Raw genomic sequence first — 21,310 nt, 5'->3', positions numbered from 1 at the left:
TAGAAAGAAACACAATTGACAGACAAGAGTGTGGGCCACCTCAGAAAGCAGAGTGGCCTGGGTGGAGTTTTCAGAACTTCTAGAAGACCAGTGATGCTAGTGGTAAAGAACCCGCCTGCCAAGGCAGGTAGACATTAATAGATGAGAGTTTGATCCTTGGGTCAGGAAGATCTGGAGAAGGGCATGGCAAACCACTCCAATATCCTTGCCTGGAGAATCCCATGGACAGAAGAGCCTGGGAGGCCACAGTCCATAGGGTCGCAAAGAGCTGGACACCACTGAAGTGACTTAGCACACAAAAGACCAGTAGAAGAGCAGGAGACAGAAGCATTTGGTGAAATGGGAACACCCGCTTCTGCCTTCCATGGATCTCACAAGGCTGTGGGTTGGGAGAAGGCAATACTGGGTTCTGAGAGGTCTTCCAGACTGACCTGGTTCTCAGACTGCCACTGAAGAGGTGACAGTTTCCTCCTCTGCACCCCTCCCTCCCATCCTGGGTGCTCACAGCTCAAGGGCTCGCCTGTCATCTTGTTTTGCGGTTTCTCACGTGCAAACACCCAGAGGACGCCCAACCTCTTGCCCATCTCCTGAGATAAATGCACTCCTAATAAATGGGTGAGCCCACGGGCTGAGGGGAGGCAGGCTGGAAAATACTGGCAGGGGTTTCCAGTGCCTGGAACACCCTGAGGGGAAGAGCTGAAGGGGGAATATCTCAATTGCAGTGACCAGCATGCTTAACAACTGAGAGACGGAGAGGCTGAGACTTCACTCCCAAATTTGATCACGTGGAAATGCCCAGGCGACTGCTAATGACACCAAAGTCTAAAGGACAATTGTTTAGGCAAAACCTGCCTCTACACATACCCACCCTAACCCCCAAAATAACTTGCTCTGTGCCACCCTAACCCCCAAAATAACTTGCTCTGTGTAAAGGAGACGGTTAAGTACACGGATTTTGGAACCAGACTTCTCAGGTTCACATTCTAAATCACAGATCTACTTACTGGCTTTTTGACCTTGGGTGAATTACCTAACCTCTCTGGAATTCAGCTTACCCATCTATGAAATGGCGAAAATAACAGTTACCACCTCACAGAGTTGTTTGGGGGATTAGACAAGGTTGACATATGTAAAATGCTCAGAACAGGGCCAGATACGTAGAAAGTCCTATGTAAGTGTTGGAAGAGGGGGTTTGCTAGGACCACTGTGTTCTCTTGGCAAAACTCTATTAGCCTTTGTCCTACTTCATTCTGTATTCCAAGGCCAAATTTGCCTGTTACTCCAGGTATTTCTTGACTTCCTACTTTTGTATTCCAGTCCCCTATAATGAAAAGGACATCTTTTTGGGTGTTAGTTCTAGAAGGTTTTGTAGGTCTTCACAGAACCATTCAACTTCAGCTTCTTCAGCTTTACTGGTTGGGACATAGACTTGGATTACTATAATATTGGATGGTTTGCCTTGGAAATGAACAGAGATCATTCTGTCGTTTTTGAGACTGCATCTGAGTACTGCATTTCGGACTCTTTAGTTGACCATGATGGCTACTCCATTTCTTCTAAGGGATTCTTGCCCACAGTAGTAGATATAATGGTCATCTGAGTTAAATTCACCCATTCCAGTCCATTTTGGAGAAGGAAATGGCAACCCACTTCAGTGTTCTTGCCTGGAGAATCCCAGGGACGGGGGAGCCTGGTGGGCTGCCGTCTATGGGGTCGCACAGAGTCGGATACGACTGAAGCGACTTAGCAGCAGCAGCAGCAGTCCATTTTAGTTTGCTGATTCCTAAAATGTTGATGTTCACTCTTGCCATCTCCTGTTTGCACTACCAATTTGCCTTGATTCATGGACCTAACATTCCAGGTTCCTATGCAATATTGCTCTTTACAGCATTGGACTTTACTTCCATCACCAGTCAGATCCACAGCTGGGTGTTGTTTTTGCTTTGGCTCCATCTCTTCATTCTTTCTGGAGTTAGTTCTCCACTGATCTCCAGTAGCATATTGGGCACCTACCGACCTGGGGAGTTCATCTTTCAGTGTTCTATCTTTTCGCCTATTCATACTGTTCTTGGGGTTCTCAAGGCAAGAATACTGAAGTGGTTTGTCATTCCCTTCTCCAGTGGACCACATTTTATCAGAACTCTCCACCATGACCCATCCATCTTGGGTGGCCCTACACAGCATGGCTCATTTTCATTGAGTTAGACAAGGCTGCCATATGATCAGATTGATTAGTTTTCTGTGATTGTGGGTTACAGTCTGTCTGCTCTCTGATGAAGAAGGATAAGAGGCTTATGGAAGCCAGAGAACGCACTGGTCATAGCAAACACCCTCTTCCAAAAACACAAGAGAAGATTTTACAAATGGACATCACCAGATGGTCAATACTGAAATCAGATTGATTATATTCCTTGCAGCCAAAGATGGAGAAGCTCTATACAGTCAGCAAAAACAAGACTGGGAGCTGACTATGGCTCAGATCATGAACTCATTGCCAAATTCAGACTTGAAGAGAATAGGGAAAACCACTAGACCATTCAGGTATGACCTAAATCAAATCCCCTATGATTATACAGTGGAAGTGAGAATTAGATTTAAGGGACTAGATCTGATAGATAGAGTGCCTGATGAACTATGGATGGAGGTTCGTGACATTGTACAGGAGGCAGTGATCAAGACTGTCCCCAAGGGGGAAAAAAATGCAAAAAGGCAAAATGGTTGTTTTAAGAGGCCTTACAAACAACTATGAAAAGAAGTGAAAGGCAAAGGAGGAGAGGAAAGATATACCCATTTGAATGCAGAGTTCCAAAGAATAGCAAGGAGAGATAAGAAATACTTCCTTGGTGATCAATGCAAAGAAATAGAGGAAAACAACAGAATGGGAAAGACTAGAGGTCTCTTCAAGAAAATTAGAGATACCAAGGGAACATTTCATGCAAAGATGGGCTCGATAAAGGACAGAACTGGTATGGACCTAACAGAAGCAGAAGATATTAAGAAGAGGTGGCAAGAAAACACAGAAGAACTACACAAAAGAGATCTTCACAACCCAGATAATCACGATGGTGTGATCACTCACCTAGAGCCAGACATCCTGGAATGTGAAGTCAAGTAGGCTTTAGGAAGCATCACTACAAACAAAGCTAGTGGAGATGATGGAATTCCACCTGAGCTATTTCAAATCCTAGAAGATGATTCTGTGAAAGTGTTGCATTCAATATGTCAGCAAATTTGGAAAACTCAGCAGTGGCCACAGGACTGGAAAAGGTCAGTTTTCATTCCAATCCCAAAGGAAGACAATGCCAAAGAATGCTTGAACTATTATAATGCACAATTGCACCCATCTCACACACTGGCAAAGTAATGCTCAAAATTCTCAAAGCCAGGCTTCAACAGTACATGAACTGTGAAGTTCCAGATGTTCAAGCTGGTTTTAGAAAAGGCAGAGGAACCAGAGATTAAATTGCCAACATCTGCTAGATCATTGAAAAAGCAAGAGAGTTCCAGAAAAACATTTACTTCTGCTTTCTTGACTATGCCAAAGCCTTTGACTGTGTGGATCACAATAAACTGTGGAAAATTCTGAAAGAGATGGGAATACCAGACCACCTGCCCTGCCTCCTGAGAAATCTGTATGCAGGTCAAGAAGCAACAGTTAGAACTGGAAATGGAACAACAGACTGATTCCAAGTTGGGAAAGGAGTACATCAAGCTGTATATTGTCACCCTGCTTATTTAACTTATATACAGAGTACATCATGAGAAATTCTGGACTGGAAGAAGCACAAGCTGGAATCAAGATTGCCGGAAGAAATATCAATAACCTCAGATATGCAGATGACACCACCCTAATGACAGAAAGTGAAGAAGAACTAAAGAGCCTCTTGATGAAAGTGAAAGAGGAGAGTGAAAAAGTTGGCTTAAAACTCAACATTCAGAAAACTAAGATCATGGCATATGGTCCCATCACTTCATGGCAAATAGACGGAGAAACAGTGAAAACAGTGACTGACTTTATTTTGGAGAGGGACTCCAAAATCACTGCTGTACCCATGCAATTAAAAGATGCTTGCTCCTTGGAAGAAAAGTTATGACCAACCTAGACAGCATATTAAAAAGCAGAGACATTACTTGGCCAACAAAGGTCCGTCTAGTCAAGGCTATGGTTTTTCCAATAGTCGTGTATAGATGAGAGAGTTGGACCATAAAGAAAGCTAAGCACCGAAGAACTGATGCTTTGAACTGTGGTGTTGGAGAAAACTCTTGAAAGTCCCTTAGACAGCAATGAGATCCAACCAGTCCATCATAAAGGAAATCAGTCCTGAATATTCATTGGAAGGTCTGATGCTAAAGCTGAAACCCCAATACTTTGGCCACCTGATGTGAAGAACTGACTCATTTGAAAAGACTCTGATGCTGGGAAAGATTGAAGGCGGGAGGAGGAGGGGACAACAGAGGATGAGATGGTTGGATGGCATCATCGTCTCTATACACTTGAGTCTGGGTAAACTCCAGGAGTTGGTGATGGACAGGGAGGCCTGGCGTGCAGCAGTCCATGGGGTCACAAAGAGTCGGACATGAATGAGCGAGTGAACCGAACTAATGTAAGTGTTTGCTATTTTTGTTAATTTTATTAAACATCCGTGAATGCTGTATTTATAATTACACATAGCTAGACACCTCTAGGGCTTCCCTGGTGGCTCAGTGATAAAAAATCTGCCTGCAGTGCAGGAGACCCGGGTTTGATCCCTGGGTCGGGAAGATCCCCTGGAGAAGGGAATGACAACTTACTCCAGGATTCTTGCCTGGATAATTCCATAAGGACAGAAGAACCTGGATGGCTATAGTTAGACACGATTGCAAAGAGTCGGACATGACTCCGCGACTACCCACACCCAGATACTTCTAATATCTGTTAAAAAGAATTGTCTCTAATAAGATTGGGTAATTTGACTGAGTATGATGTCAGGTGTAGGCCAGTTCTGATCCCTATTACCTTGTGTTTGTTTCAACTGACAGTTCTGTTGTTCTCTAGATATTTATTTCCTTGCCTCTGCTGGAGCACTAGGGCTATCCCTTTGGAAGTGTTTTTTTCTCACCCTGGCAAGCCTGGAGGCACCAGCAGCAGGAAGGAAAGGTCAGGGATGAGCAGAAGGTCAGACCATTCCCCTCCCCCGCCCCCACTAAAAGTTTCCAACCCCCATCAACTGGCCACTCATGGGATGGGGTTGGGGGGAAGGAGTTCTGAAGTAAATGAGAGACTGCAATTTTAACTGGAGCACTAGACTGGACTCTAGTGTCTACAAGAGCATCCACATTATTGAAAAGAGGCTTGTTTTTTTAGTGGATAACCAAAAAGCTATTCAACCTGCCACAAAACCATCAGGGGTCCAGGAAGGCAGTTTGGCCAGAACACAGTTGAGGAACAAAGCAAAGCCATTTTCTGTTCGTATGTTTGGCCTGTTCCACACTCATTACACTTGTGGGAACTCATCTGGGTGTCTCTGAGAATAAGTGCAACACAAGGTGTGCAGAGAGCTGGTCAAAACCCTCCAGCACGAGGCCAGAGCCACAGGGTGAATCTTCAGGGGAGGAGTGAGAGTGATGGGCAATGGGAGGTCAGCTGGAGAGCACTGCCCTGCAGCCAGTGGAGGGGGACCCACAGGAGGTGCCTGCAAACACACTGCTGGATGCCCACCCACGGCACATGGATGGCAATCCAAGCAGGGCACACTGAGAGCTGGGAGGAGCCTTCGGAGAGCACTGACTGGGCGAAATGGCTCCAGCTGCTTTCCTCTAGCCACCCTCCCCCACTGACCCCTCCTGCAACACTGGAGGAGTCAGAATAGGAAAGAAAAAAACTCCCCTTCCCCTTTCACAGAGCAATTTCTGAGGCATAGAGAGAGGGAGACTCTTACTTCCATGGAAGTGAGATGGAAGTTTTAAATTGGAGAGAACCCAGGTGGGTGCTAATGGTAAAGAACCCACCTGCCAATGCAGGAGAAGAGACTTGGGTTCGATCCCTGGGTTAGGAAGCTCCCCTGGAGGAAGGCATGGCAACCCACTCCAGTATTCTTGTCTGGAGAATCCCATGGACAGAGGAGCCTGGAGGCTACTGTCTATGGGGTCGCCAAGAGTCAGACACGACTGAGCGACCGAGCACGCATGCACGGGCTTTTTCATAGCTGAGGATGAGTTTTAATAATCCATCCAGGACTGATACGATGCCTGATCATGGAATGATGCCAGGGTCGGACGTGGGGTTTCCCCTTGAGGTTGTCAGAGGGCAGAATAGGAAGGACGGACACTGGTACCTCAACAAGTTTATCCTTACTTGGCAAGTGGGCTAATGGAAAGTGGGTACAATGCCAATTTCATAGGGTGACCATATGGGTTAAACAAATTCCCATATGTCAAATGATTCATAGTGTTCTTGGTGAATAGCAATAATATAAATCATTCAGTCTTCAAATATCTGAAGACCTACTATGTTCCAGGCACCATTCCAGGGGTTAGGCATGCATGGTGAACAAAAAAAGTCCTCATGGAGCTTCCATTCTAAAGAAAGAGACAGACAAAACACAAGCAACTTATATATAGATAGATATGTTAATTATATGTAATTATATATTGCATACAATATATACATTGTATACAGTACAGGTGGCACTAGTGATAAAGAATCTGCCTGCCAGTTCAGGAAATGTAAGAGATGTGGGTTTGATCCCTGGGTGGTGAAGATCCCATGGAGTAGGAAACGGCACTCAACTCCAATATTCTTGCCTAGAGAATTCCATGGTCAGAGGAACCTGGTGGGCTACAGTCCATGGAGTCACAAGGAGTTGTACATGACTGACTGCACACACACTATAATACAGTATAGATAACTACAGTACAGTATAGATAACTGTATATACTAGTAACATCATACATATACAAAATAGTTCAGACAGTGATAAGTAAAAAATGGAGCACAATAAAACAGAGGAGACAGAGTGGAATGGAGCCAGTTCTGGACAGTGATTTCTTCCCTTGGTAGAGAATTTTAGTTTTAAAAAACGTTCTCATAGCACAGTCTCATTTTATCCACACAGTAGTTTGGTGAGGGATGCTTCCAAGGAAAGGTGAGGAGATGGGAGCTCAGAAAAGTTAAGGGTCTCCAAGTTGGGTGACCGTTCATGACCCTAGTTAACAGCAAAAGCAAGCACAAGACCAGTTCAGCTAGCAGCTTCAGCATTCTCTGTAATCCCTAAATTAGTTCCAGGACCCAGAGTCAATACAACATTACTGGAAGCCAGTGCTTTTGGAGCTTGGCCACAGTATTGGAGAGAGAAATTCTATTTCGGATCTCACTTGCAGCAGAGCAATTGCTTCTGTCCACATTATCGAGAACAGTATCTCAGCCAGGTGACTTTGGGAGAGCTTCACTACCAATGCCTGTTTCATTTCAGCCCACTTACAAGTCAGATGGGAAGATGACTACCAGTTTAATTTTTCTCTAAAACCTAAGCCGAAATAGTGAACTTTGCTTGTTCTGAGCTACAAGTTCAGAGATGAATCATACGTTCGGACAGAACTGCTCAAAGGAAGACTGTCCACGATTCCCCTCCAAGGTTTTTCAGAACAACTAGTCCCTTTCTCTTTAGGAGATGGCAGCTGCAGCTTGCTTGGAGCCTTCAGGAAGGGCAAATGTGTCTGGGATTTCAATTCAACAAACTTAATGCGAAAACCCTCAGCAGGCACCTTCTGTCCTCTGTGGCTGGAAGGACAGCCCTCCTTTCCAGTGCACTTGAAATCGATGGCAAGGCAGCTGCAGAGAGCGTTTTTCATTTATGCTTTTAATTCCATTAGAGTATTTCCCTGCTTTGGGACTGAAGATAAGATGGCATTTGGATGCTTTTTTAAATGACTATTCTGAAAGCAGCTGGCACTGTAATTCTTAGAGAGGAAACTTACTATTTGGAAAAATACTTTGAAAAGCCATTTGGAATAAATGAGACCTGTGGGTATAGATGTCAGCAGGAACCAAGGATTGGAGAGCAGAGGAAATTTGGTGGAGGTCATCCCAAGAGAGAAGCAGACAGTGAAGGGAACAGAAAGAGGAGTTCTAGGAGGAAGGATGTGGCAGCAGAGTGCTGGGATCAGCTTTGGGGAACTGGCAGAAGGAGGACCAGGGAGCATTCTGAGATGGGGACATCTGTTCCATGGGACAATGTTTGGGGTGTAAACTACCACTGCAAACTTCAATCTGTTAGGATCACAGATGCTTTCTGTGGACTGCTTTGTGCAAAGCAAAGAAGACCCTGAGTGCCACCCCTAGCTTGTGACGGTACAGAATAGGGCTGTCCAACAGAACTCGCTATGCAGATGCAAATGTTCTATTGGCACTGTCCAATATGGTAGCCTGCAGTTACACGTAGCTACTGTGCATCTGAGGACCTGAATTTTAATTTTAAGTTAAACAACTGTATGTGGCCAGTGGCTACTATACTGAACAGCGCAGGTGTGGAGAGAGGTGGTATATATAGAGGGAGGAGTCATAAGTCAAGGTGACCCTAAAGATTGCTCAAACTACCGCACAATTGCACTCATCTCACATGCTAGTAAAGTACTGCTTAAAATTCTCCAAGCCAGGCTTCAGCAATTCATGAACCGTGAACTTCCAGATGTTCAAGCTGGTTTTAGAAAAGGAAGAGGAACCAGAGATCAAATTGCTAACATCCGCTGGATCATGGAAAAAGCAAGAGAGTCCCAGAAAAACATCTATTTCTGCTTTATAGACTATGCCAAAGCCTTTGACTGTGTGGATCACAATAAACTGTGGAAAATTCTGAAAGAGATGGGAATACCAGACCACCTGACCTGCCTTTTGAGAAACCTGTATGCAGGTCAGGAAGCAACAGTTAGAACTGGAAATGGAACAACAGACTGGTTCCAAATAGGAAAAGGAGTACATCAAGGATGTATATCGTCACCCTGCTTACTTAACTTATATGCAGAGTACATCATGAGAAATGCTGGACTGGAAGAAACACAAGCTGGAATCAAGATGGCTGGGAGAAATATCAATAACCTCAGATATGCAGATGACACCACCCCTATGGCAGAAAGTGAAGAGGACCTAAAAAGCCTCTTGATGAACGTGAAAGAGGAGAGTGAAAAAGTTGGCTTAAAGCTCAATATTCAGAAAACTAAGATCATGGCATCCAGTCCCATCACTTCATAGGAAATAGATGGGGAAACAGTGGACACAGTGTCAGACTTTATTTTTTTTGGGCTCCAAAATCACTGCAGATGGTGATTGCAGCCATGAAATTAAAAGATGCTTACTCCTTGGAAGGAAAGTTATGACCAACCTAGACAGCAGATTAAAAAGCAGAGACATTACTTTGCCCACAAAGGTCTGTCTCATCAAGGCTATGGTTTTTCTCCAGTAGTCATATATGGATGTGAGAACTGGACTATAAAGAAAGCTGAGTGCCGAAGAATTGATGCTTTTGAACTGTGGTGTTGGAGAAGACTCTTGAGAGTCCCTTGGACTGCAAGGAGATCTAACAAGTCCATTCTAAAGGAAATCAGTCCTGAATATTCTTTGAAAGGAATGATGCTGAAGCTGAAACTCCAATACTTTGACCACCTGATGGGAAGAACTGACTCATTTGAAAAAGACCCTGATACTGGGAAAGACTGAGGGCAGGAGGCGAAGGGGATGACAGAGGATGAGATGGTTGGATGGCATCACCGACTCAATGGAGACGAGTTTGAGTAAACTCTGGGAGTTGGTGGTGGACAGGGAGGCCTGGTGTGCTGGAATCCATGGGGTCGTGAAGAGTTGGACACGACTGAGTGACTAAACTGAACTGAACTGAAGGATGCAAACACCCTGGGACTTGTTGAAATCCTGGGGGCAGATTTAAGACTTGGAATGCTAGGCAGAGGGGGTCTAGGAGGTGCTAGGAGGAAGGGGTCAGAGATAAATTGACTTTACCTAGATCACAAGGTCAAGGAAACCCTGAGCTGACAACAGATTTGAGAGAAAAAGGAATAGAAGGTCCTTACACAGGCAAATTGGAGTTTCTAGAAATGGTGAATTTTTTTGGTTTGTTTTGTTTCAGAACCTAAGCTAACCAATGGCTATTTGTATCTGTGCACAAGCATCTCATGGAGAATTCATAAGAACGACAGTTGTAATGCACATGGTAGGTGTTACTAAATATCTGAGCAACCAGATGACTGATAGCACAGTAGGCTGTATCAGCCATCGCCATTCTCTCCTGTGTATCTTGCAACATCCCTGGGAAGAATGCAGGGGTTAATTCCCATTTCAGAGCTGACAGGACTGAGGCTCAGAAAGGTCATGTGATAAATCCAGGAGAGCTGGGATTCTTGGTCATTTGGTTCACCCACCCTGTCTTCCTATCTGAGAGGCTTTATCTGGACTCTCCATCACAGTCATTCAGGGTGCGTGTGAATACGAGAAAATGTTGCAGGACCACAGAACAGGAATGCCCTCCATCTGGATTCTTCCTTCTCCCACTGCCGAGGGCTCACACTGCCCCTCCCTAGTCTGTGAGCCTTTCCACAGGGGGACCCAGATCGGGTTCCCTTTAAGTCCCACTGCCTGCCATAATGTTTGCCATACAGCGTGTCTCAGTCAACACTGCCCAGATGAATAAATGAACCGGCAAAAGTTGTTTCTTCATTGACCTTTGTTTTTTAAAGTTCTTTTCATTTTGGAGAACCAGCATTAACCCATCACACAAACATTTTTCCCTCCCTAAATCACCACCGAGCATCTTCACATTTTTTGAGTGAAGCCAGTTCTTGGCCACTTGCTTTCAGACTCTCTGGGGTGGTTGCTAGGCCTAACATTGCTCTGCTTTTTATTTTCTTGCTCATGATATATCTGTTGGGGATCTGAAAAGGAAATTTCTGAAACTGAAACATCTTCCTGTTGTTTCAGTCCACTACACTTACACTCAGAACACTGGTAAGGAATAATGGTGCAGGACAAGACTATCTTTTTTTGTTGTTGTTGGCAGATGCAGAAAAAAAAAAAATTATACATGGTAAAAAAAGAAGCTAATAAAAGGAGAAAGAGTTTAGATGTATTGACTCAAAATGAGTGTTTTCAGGATGTAAAATATCTAGGTTTTTAATCTATCAAATAAACACATGATGAGTCTTTTTATTTTTTTCCTATTGGAATACAATTGCTTTACAATGTTGTGTTAGTTTCTGCTGTACAATGGAGTGAATCTTAAACTTCCAGCTGCCTGCCTTGGCCTGCTGAATATGAATGTTCAGTGGTAATGGTTTTCTGTAGAGATAACTACAGAAAACGTGTGGAATGTATTTTCATCATAAGTGGATAGAGAACACTCGGGTCTGCAGTGATAGTACAAATTGTACTACCTCCAGCTGAGGACTCCCAGACGTCCACGCTGATGATGCAAGGCCCCTTCACAGTTTCTCCAAGTCTCTCACGTTGCTAACCCAAGCCTGTCCCACTGACATCCACATAACAAACTTTCCAGTTCAAGAACTACCTCTCAGAGAAAAGAAGTTATTGTTTGCAAACTAAGTACTGAGGAAATTCAAGGTAGACATTCACTTTTATTTTACAACATGTCTGAATTGTTCGAAAATTTTAATCTTTGTTATTACTCTGTTTTGGCATTCGGTTTGGTACTACTTTGTTAACAATTGTTTGACATTTTAATGGCAAAGTAACCAAAGTATTTACTTTGGTAACCTAAAAAAAAAATGGAATTATTTAAAACATGGTTAAGAACTACACATCCATTACTGAGAAGGGGGAGAAAAGGAATAAGCTGGATGAAGTTGGACTCACCTTCCCAAAGCTGGCAGCATTAACAGGCTGGGTGTCATTCTTCTCACAAAAATCCAGGTAATGCATGTAGAGGGCGCTGCGGGGGATGCACACCCCTTCTGCAATCTCGTAGTTCTCCTCGAGCCTGGGGAAATGAAAGCTTGATGAGAGAACCCAAGCAAGAAGGACCTGTTCTTTCTAGTCCTTCTCCAGAGCTGGGCAGGCCTGAGAAATAACTCTTCTACTACAGATGTGAAAACTGAGACCCAGGAAAACAAAGCAACCTGCCTAAGGTCAGGCACAGAGTTGGCAGGATCAGACTCCTGGCCCCTTTGGGTACTACCTCAGGTCGCTTTTCCAATGCAAATTCCTAATCCCTTTCCTCTGCGGGGTCATTGACCTGACTGCATTCTGGATGAATCAGGTTCCCCCCAACTCCAAGCAATGATACAGAATCTTGCAGGTGCCCCCATTTACCCAAGCTACCCACTGTGTAGCCATCTCTGATAGGTGTCAAAATTTTGCAGCTTCTTGGCTAATGAGAGCAGCGGAGTGAGACAGCCTGGGAAAACAAACACCCCAAGACAGGCTGGGAGCTCGAGAGGCTCTGACCTGCTCACTGAGGGAGGTTCTATGACCACAGCAGGGGGCTAAACTGCTTGCTTTCTTTAGGCTCACCTTCCCTGCTGTACTGAGATTATATCATATGATTCCATAGCCATTACCTTCTTAATGACTATAGGTTAGCGGTTCAGGGTACCACACTGTGGGCAGATTCTTTACTGTCTGAGCCATCAAGAGAAGCCCAAGGAATTTCTCCCTGGGTTCAAATTCCAGCTTTGGCACTTGCTGGCTTCGTGACCTTAGGCAAGTTATTTAACCTCAGCCCTCAGTTTCTTTCTGGAGGTATCAACTGTAACTGCCAGACTGTTACATCTGATTGTTGATCAGGTGTAACGTGTGACACAAACCAGCATGGGGCTTGGCATGTGGTGAGCACTTAGTAGGTGTTGGACTTCATTATCATCCACTCTCCCTCTCCATAAAACATTTTTGAACACTCAGATGTCCAGAATTTGTGCTAGATACTGGGGACATAAGAATAAACTAGACAGTTGTTTTTCCTCCCCCTCTTTAACCCAAACACCAAAACATAGATATCCAATCACCAAGTTCCCCCTCACTAAATCAGCCATGAAGAAAACAGAAGACAACAGCACATTGGTATTCACTGTGAATGTCAAGAGCAACCAGCACCAAATTAAACAGGCTGTGAAGGCTTCAAGAACAAGTTTATGGTTGCCGGTGGGAAGGATGAGGGATAGGGATAGTTAGGGAGTTGGGGATGGACATGTACACCCTGCTATATTTAAAATGGATAAACAAGGACCTAGCACAGGAAACTTTGCTCAATGTTATGTGGCAACCTGGATGGGAGGGGAGTTTGGAGGAGAATCAGTTCAGTTCAGTTCAGTCCTAAATCATGTCCGACTCTGCGACCCCATGGACTGCAGGATGCCAGGCTTCCCTGTCCATCACAATTCTTGGAGCTTGCTCAAACTCATGTCCATTCAGTTGGTGATGCCATCCAACCATCTCATCCTCTGTCACTCCCTTCTCCTCCTGCCTTCAGTCTTGCCCAGCATCAAGGTCTTTTCCAATGAGTTAGTTCTTCACATCAGGTGGCCAAAGGATTGGAGTTTCAGCTTCAGCATCAGTCTTTCCAATATATATTTAGAACTGATTTCCTTTAGGATGGACTGGTTGGATCTCCTCCAAGGGAGAAGTCAAAGGACTCTCAAGAGTCTTCTCCAACACCACAGCTCAAAAGCATCAATTCTTCGGCACTCAGCTTTCTTTATAGTCCAACTCTCACATCCATACATGACTACTGGAAAAATCATAGCTTTGACTATATGGACCTTTGTTGGCAAAATAATGTCTCTGATTTTAATACACTGTCTAGGTTGGTCACAGCTTTTCTTCCAAAGAGCAAGCGTCTTTTAATTTCATGGCTGCAGTCACAATCCGCAGTGATTTCAGAGCCCAAGAAAATAAAGTCTCTCACTGTTTCCAATGTTTCTCCATCTATTTGCCATGAAGTGATGGGACTGGATACCATGATCTTCGTTTTTTGAATGTTGAGTTTTTAGCCAGCTTTTTCACTCTCCTCTATCACTTTCATCAAGAGGCTATTTAGTTCCTCTTTGCTTTCTGCCATAAGGATGGTGTCATCTGCGTATCTGAGGTTATAGATATTTCTCCCTGAAATCTTGATTCCAGCTTGTGCTTCATCCAGCCTGGCATTTCGCATGTTATACTCTGCGTATACGTTAAATAAGCAATGTGACAATATACAGTCTTGATGTACTCCTTTTGCCAATTTGGAACCAGTCTGTTGTTCCATGCCTGGTTCTAACTGTTCCTTCTTGACTTGCTTCTTGCCTTGCATACAGATTTCTCAGGAGGCAGGTAAATAAGGTGGTCTGGTATTCCCATCTCTTGAAGAATTTTCCACAGTTTGTTGTGATCCACACAGTCAAAGGCTTTGGTGTAGTCAATAAAGCAGAAATAGATGTTCTTCTGAAACTCTCTTGATTTTTCTATGATCCAATAGATGTTGGCAATTTGATCTCTGATTCCTCTGCCTTTTCTAAATCCAACTTGAACATCTGGATGTTCTCAGTTCATGTACTGTTGAAGCCTCACTTGGAGAATTTGAGCATTATTTTGCTAGCATGTGAGATGAGTGCAATTGTGTGGTAGTTTGAACATTCATTGGCATTGCCTTTCTTTGGGAGGAGAATGGATAGACGTATATGTATGGCTGAGTCCCTTCACTTTCACTGGAAACTATCACAACATTGTTTGTTAATTTGCTATTCCCCAATGGGGCTTCCCTAGTGGCTCAGAAGGTGAAGAATCTGCCTGCAATGCAGAACACCCAGGTTCAATCCCTGGGTCAAGAAGATACCCTGGAGAAGGGAATGGCAACTCACTCCAGTATCCTTGCCTGGAGAATTCCACGGACAGAGGAGCCTGAAGGGCTACAGTCCATGGGATTGCAGAGAGTCAGATACCACTGAGTGACTAACAGTTTCACTTTTCAGTACAAAATAAAAAGTTAAAAAAAAAAAAAAACAGCCTGTGAAGAAGCTCTATGACATTTATGCGGCTGAGGTCACACCTTGATCAGACCTGATGGAGAGGAAAAGGCATATATTTGACCAGCTCCTGACTGTGATACTTTGGATACTGAAAACAAAATTGGGATCATCTAAACTGAGTCCAGTTGGCTAAGTCTAAATATAAAAGTTTTCACTATTGAAATAAAAAAAGGAGAATGTGAACATCCAAAAGAAACAGCCTCCTTTGTCATGGACACACTGGAAGGTTAAACCTCTTTTTCAACAAAACTGCCAGGGCACATGACAGTTTGGGGACTTCTCTTTGGGCCCTGCTGCCACCAGAGCATGAGGCACACACTGTTCAATAAACTCACCAACAGAAAACATTTTTCCTTTGATGGTGAATTGAATTTTAGGAAACAATCCCAAGTCATTTGGAACCAAGTTTGAGGGCTTAAGTGACTGGAATACCCTTTTCTCCCAATGATTTTTTCTAGGGGGTCAGAAATAAGGCATGATGCTAAAGCAATGAAACAAATGTCCTCAAGTGGCTTCTAACTTTCTCTGAGGGCACTTGCCAAAGAAGTGGTTCAGTGCTGTCGTAACTGAAGAGGAATGAGGACACGGCCTCCCAAGGTGCCCACTTGAAAGGGCAGTAGTCCTTTGGCTCATTGCAACATGTGGTTGAGAGAAAATCGGCTCAGTCATTTCATATTCCAAGTGCGTGGATGACGCAGACAGCCAAACAACCCAAGGGACGCTCGGAAGAGTGAAGACGCCTGTGCTGACCGACCGGTCCCAGGTCATCTCACCCACTCCTCCTTCCTCCGGGAAGGGGAACGCTGAGTAACGCCTGACAATTTTTAGAAGTGTTCCAGGAAATAGTTGATGCAATCCCTTCTAGGCAACCTAATTCCATGAGGCCGGGGTGGTGTCTGATTCACTTCTGCGTTTTTAAAGTCCAGCAGACCTCTGGGTACACAGCAGGTGCTCAGTAAATGTTTGTTGGACAGATTGTTTTAGTCATACATTCCTTCAGCAAATATTTATTGCTCTCTTATCGCCCACCAGGTGCTGGGGATGCCGTGGGGCACAGGGTGGTCCTTGTTTGTACTTGGAGAACTGATGAATGGTGGACAGTGGATAAAGGGGCTTCTTAGATGGCACTAGTGATAAAGAACCCACCTGCCAATGTGAAGACGTAAGAGATGTGGGCTTGATCCCTGGGTTGGGAAAATTCCCTGGAGAAGGGCATGGCTAACCACTCCAGTATCCATGCCTGGAGCATCCCCATGGACAGAGGAGCCTAGTGGGCTAGAGTCCATGGATCACCAAGAGTCAGACATGACTAAAGTGACTTAACACAGCACATAGCATAGACAGATAAAGATACAGGTCATCTTCAACTCAACAAATATATCTGAGTGCCAGTGTTCTAGACTTTAAGGAATCGGTGGTGAACAAAGCAAAGGCCCTGTCCTGAAAGGGCTTACATTCTGTGTGTCCCCAGCATCACGAATCGGAACTCAAAGGGTGTCACCCTGTGGAAAAAATGGTTTCACTTAGAGATTAGGTTTTACTTAGAGATTAGATTAGGCTCTATCTTGAGCCTTGGGGCTGGTGTGAATGGGGATCAGCCTTTTAATGGACCCCTAAATGCCATTCACAGTATCATCTCCCTAGAAAAGTGAAGTTCAAAGGTCCAAACAACCAGCTTATGCACAAACTCGTGGGGATCATCTGAAAAATGCAGCTTTCACAAAGTGGGGTCTCACAAACATTCTTTGTTTGGCTTGAACAGTGTTGGCCCAACTTTTAAAATTCAGGACATTTCACATAAGAAGCTGGATTTCTGGCTTCTTTTGAAAAGGCTGAGATCTGGCAGCATTCGGCCCATATTCCCGCATGACAACAATTGGCCAGAGTTACATGCACCCTGGGGTTGGCCAGAATCCTCCCTCCTCACTATTTTTCTTACACTCAATCTATTTTCTGTTCCCTGTCTGCCTCCTGTAGGCTCCTGTGTTGACATAAGACACAATCTATGCCCTAGTTTACTTTGCAGTTTATTTGAGGGAGAATAACACACAGAAATAAGAATATTGAAGTACTACAAATTCCCAACCACAGGTGCAGAGGAAGGTAGGAAAACAGAAATTACCGTGAAAATGGGAACAGATGATTATGGTTCCATCTTTGTAACAATAACAAAAACAGTATCATCTGTTGTGCTCTTATTAGGCGCCAGGCACTGGGTATGGATTATCTCTCAATAACCATATGATGGAAGTGCTATGCCCATATTTTAGATGAGGAAACTGAGGCTCAGAGGGTGAAATTCATTTGCGTATGGTCATGCAGCTAGTAAACGGGAGAGTTTTTCACACTCTGAGCCACTGTGGCATTCTGCCATGGTAGATGGAGGGGGTTCCAGGCAAGGAGAACAGCAAGGATAAGAGACCAATGTGGCACAAGCTTTGGATGATGGAGACACTGGTCTGAGTGGAGAGTGGGGTGTGTGAAGCAGTATCTACAAGGAGAAAACTGTGGGAGCACGGAGAATCCTTGAATGCCACATAGGAGAATATGGCTTGGCATAAGAGTTAGCAACCTCTAGAGTTGAAGAGTTTCTATGAAAATGGTGTTGCTTCGAGAGACAATCCCTCTGCCATCAGGCCCTCTGGGAGCACCCAAGACCTTGGACTTTGGGCAAGGAAGTACACCAGGGCAGATGATACCAGTAGCAGCCACATGGTGAAGTGAAAGTCGCTCAGTTGTGTCCAACTCTTTGCAACCCCATGGACTATACAGTCCATGGAATTCTCCAGGCCAGAATACTGGAGTGGGTAGTCTTTCCCTTCTCCAGGGGATCTTCCCAACCTAGGAATTGAACCGGGGTTGCCTGCATTGCAGGCGGATTCTTTACCAATTGAGCTATCAGGGTGAATGGGACCAAGTGCAAGAGCGCAGCCAGCCGTGGGCAGGGTATGCCGTCAGTAAGAGGCAACCAGCTCTACTGTGGAGCTGTGCTGGTGAACCCTCAGTGGCTGCTCACAGATGCCCACAGCCAAAAGCAGAACCCGGATGCAGACCAGCCACTTTGAGGATAAAAGCCACAGGACAAAGACTGGGGTGCAAGAAGCAAGAGGAAGCCTGTATCCTTGGTGACTTGCTTAAGTACCTGCTCCAAGCATGGACCTCCAACATCTGGGCATGAAACAGAGAAAATAAAACCTCAAGGGTCAGGGCTTCCTTCATAGTCCAGTGGCTAAGAATACACCTTGCAATGCAAAGGATACCAGTTTGATCCCAGGTCCAGGAAAATCCACTTGCCACAGGGCAAATGTGCACCACAACTAATGAGCCTATTCTCTGGAGCCCTTGAGCTGCAACTACTGAGCCCACGGGCCACCACTATTGAAGTCCACATGGCCCAGAGCCCGTGCTCTGCAACATGAGAAGCCGCCGAAATGACAAGCCCTCATGCAGCAACTACAGAATATCCCTCACTTGCCACAACTAAAGAAAGCCCGGGAGTGGCAACAAAGACCCAGCACAGCCAAAAAATGAAATAAATATTTTTTAAAATAAGTTACTGTGATAGTGTTATTTTCAGAAGGCAATGGAGTGGTACTGAGAGAACTGAAAAAAAAATATTCAGAGGCAGGAAGTCCCAGGTGTTTCTAGGATGTTGTAGGAATAATAATAATGTTATCAAATATAATGGAATACTACTCAGCTATAAAAAAGAGTGACATAATGCCATTTGCAGCAACATGGATGGACCTAGAGATTATAATATTATACTAAGTAAAGTAAGTCAGAAAAAGACTAATACCATATCACTTATGTGGAATCTAAAATATGATACAAATGAACTTATTCACAAAGCAGAAACAGACTCACAGGCATGGAAAACAATTTTATGGTTACCAAGGGGAAACGGGGTGGGGGAGGGATAAATTAGGAGTTTGTGATTAACAGATACCAACTATTATATATAAAACATATGAACAACAAGGCCTTACTGTATATTACAGGGAACTATATTCAATATCCTATAATCAACTATAATAAAAAAGAATATGAAAACAAATATATATGTTCAACTGAATTACTTTGCTGTATACCAGAAACTGACACAATATTGTAAATCAACTATACTTCAATTTAAAAGGTAATCAACAACAGTAACTACCATTAATTGAAAATTTAGTATGTTGTATTTGCCAGCAATAGATTGAGTATAAAAGAATGTTAAAAAAATAAAGACAACAACTCAATCAGGTCTCATAATTTTCATCTGGGACTGTTGAGATTTCCACTAAGGGAGTTCCTTAGAAAACTTTACTCTAACTCTTTTGGCCACTGTGCTGTGGGACATTTTCCAGTCTAATGCACACACAAGAACAACCTGGGCAGTTGGAACCTTGCCCATAACCAGTGCATAGCCAGCTACCCAGAGCAGGGAAATACCACTTTTTGCTTATCTTTGCTAATGATTTCCTAAAATTAATTTTGGCAAGAAAAATCCATAGACACATTCAACAAACATGTGCTTTAAACCATTTGGAATTCATCTTATAAAAAGCATATGATCTTTAAAATTACAGGAAGCTTAACTTTTCAAAGCATGGGAGTGCCATGATGGAATTTATTCTCTGGAAAACTCACCTAGTACCTGCATGATGGTTGGACAAGGGGGACTAATGAAGCCTGGCACATAGTGGCTAACACTGCTAAGTCACTTCAGTCGTGTCCGACTCTGTATGACTGCATAGATGGCAGCCCACCAGGCTCCCCCGTCCCTGGGATTCTCCAGGCAAGAACACTGGAGTGGGCTGCCATTTCCTTCTCCAATGCAGGAAAGTGAAAAGTGAACGGGAAATCATTCAGTAGTGTCCAACCCTCAGCGATCCCATGGACTGCAGCCTTCCAGGCTCCTCCGTCCATGGGATTTTCCAGGCAAGAGTACTGGAGTGGGTTGCCATTGCCTTCTCCAAGTGGCTAACACTAGTTCCTGTCAAATGAATGAATGAACAAATGAGATCAGGATGGAGTGACTTTAATAGTTGGGGCAGGAAATGATGGCGTGTGGACTGAAGGAGTGGCTGAAGGGGCAGAGATAATACATAGGGTGTGGGTCTCATGCCAGATGTGAGGAGGGTGGGAGCACCTTGGGAAGCCCTCAGGTTTAACTGAGCTGAATGGGTGGAAGGGGGCTCCATTCCCATGATTAATAAATGCCAACAAGGCAAATTATGGGGGGGTGGTGGGAAGGATAATGCTTCCAAATGTGGTGCTCAAGGGCATGGGCTCCCAGGTAAATTTCTGCTCCTCCACTCACTGGTTACTTTACTTAACCCCCTGCGCTAAATTGCTTCAGTCGTGTCCGACTCTGCGATCCTATGGACTATACCAGGCTTCTCTGTCTATGGGATTCTCCAGGCAAGAATACTGGAGTGGACTGCCATTCCCTTTTCCAGGGGATCTTCCCAACCCAGGGATCAAAACCCTTGTTTCCTGTGTCTCCTGCATTGCAAGGGGATTCTTTACCTCTAAGCCACCCGGGAAGACCTAAGCCCCTGTGCCTCAATTTCTGTTTGTTGTTTGTGTGGCTTGTTTGCTCACTAAATCTGGTCACTCATGGAATCAGGATTAAATATGAGATCAAGTTTAAAATAACATGTCATTAACTGAGACCATAGCTACGACAAGCAGTTTGAATCATATGGGTGTCAGTCATGGTTCACAGAGGCTAAGCTAACGAAGCAGCCACCTACCAAAGACCACAGCCTTCTAAAATAACCACATTCTTATCCATGTTTCATTTCTCTTACTGGAGCTTCTTCGCCTCAAGGTATCTAGGTGGCTTATGACTATGAAGCATTTTAATAAGCTCTAGGAGCGAAGAGATGTAATTGGCGTTAAGGGCGACTTTGATGCTTGATGAGTTTCTACAGGAATAGCATCATGACACTGTTCCCCAAACCTCCTCGCAAACTGCGTGTACCGAAGTTGCTAATTGGAATGCCAGCTTCCCTGCCCAAGGCATGGCATAAAGAAAGGCAGTTAATTATATCTCTTCGTATCTGATGAAATTTCCCCTTTTCCTCCTCACTTCTACAGGACATCATTAGTCTGGCATGGTGAACAATACTCCATTATACCTGGATTTTTTTTTTCTTTAATGATCACAAAAACATTCTACTTCTTCCATTTTCTGATCTTCTATTTAACAACTTGATCATATTTGAATTGAGCCTATCCTATTATGGAGGGATAATGACCTCAATCCACTCGCCAACACAAGTCATTATCTGCAGTATACATTGTCAAAAGGCCTCCT

The 21,310-nt window shown here is 44.1% G+C and overlaps 1 protein-coding gene across 1 annotated transcript in view; it reads right to left on the bottom strand.

The window, feature by feature from the left end:
• Positions 1–21,310, bottom strand: part of RFX4 (regulatory factor X4) — a 152,799-nt gene that overhangs the window by 91,881 nt on the left and 39,608 nt on the right. The window contains exon 4 of the mRNA XM_069585249.1: positions 11,855–11,978. Coding sequence (XP_069441350.1) covers positions 11,855–11,978 — 124 coding nt within the window. The remainder of the gene's footprint in view (positions 1–11,854; positions 11,979–21,310) is intronic.

Source organism: Ovis canadensis, chromosome 3 (genome assembly GCF_042477335.2).
Source record: "Ovis canadensis isolate MfBH-ARS-UI-01 breed Bighorn chromosome 3, ARS-UI_OviCan_v2, whole genome shotgun sequence".
In the NCBI taxonomy this organism is placed as follows: Eukaryota; Metazoa; Chordata; class Mammalia; order Artiodactyla; family Bovidae; genus Ovis; species Ovis canadensis.
This window is presented reverse-complemented; position numbering and strand designations above follow the sequence as displayed.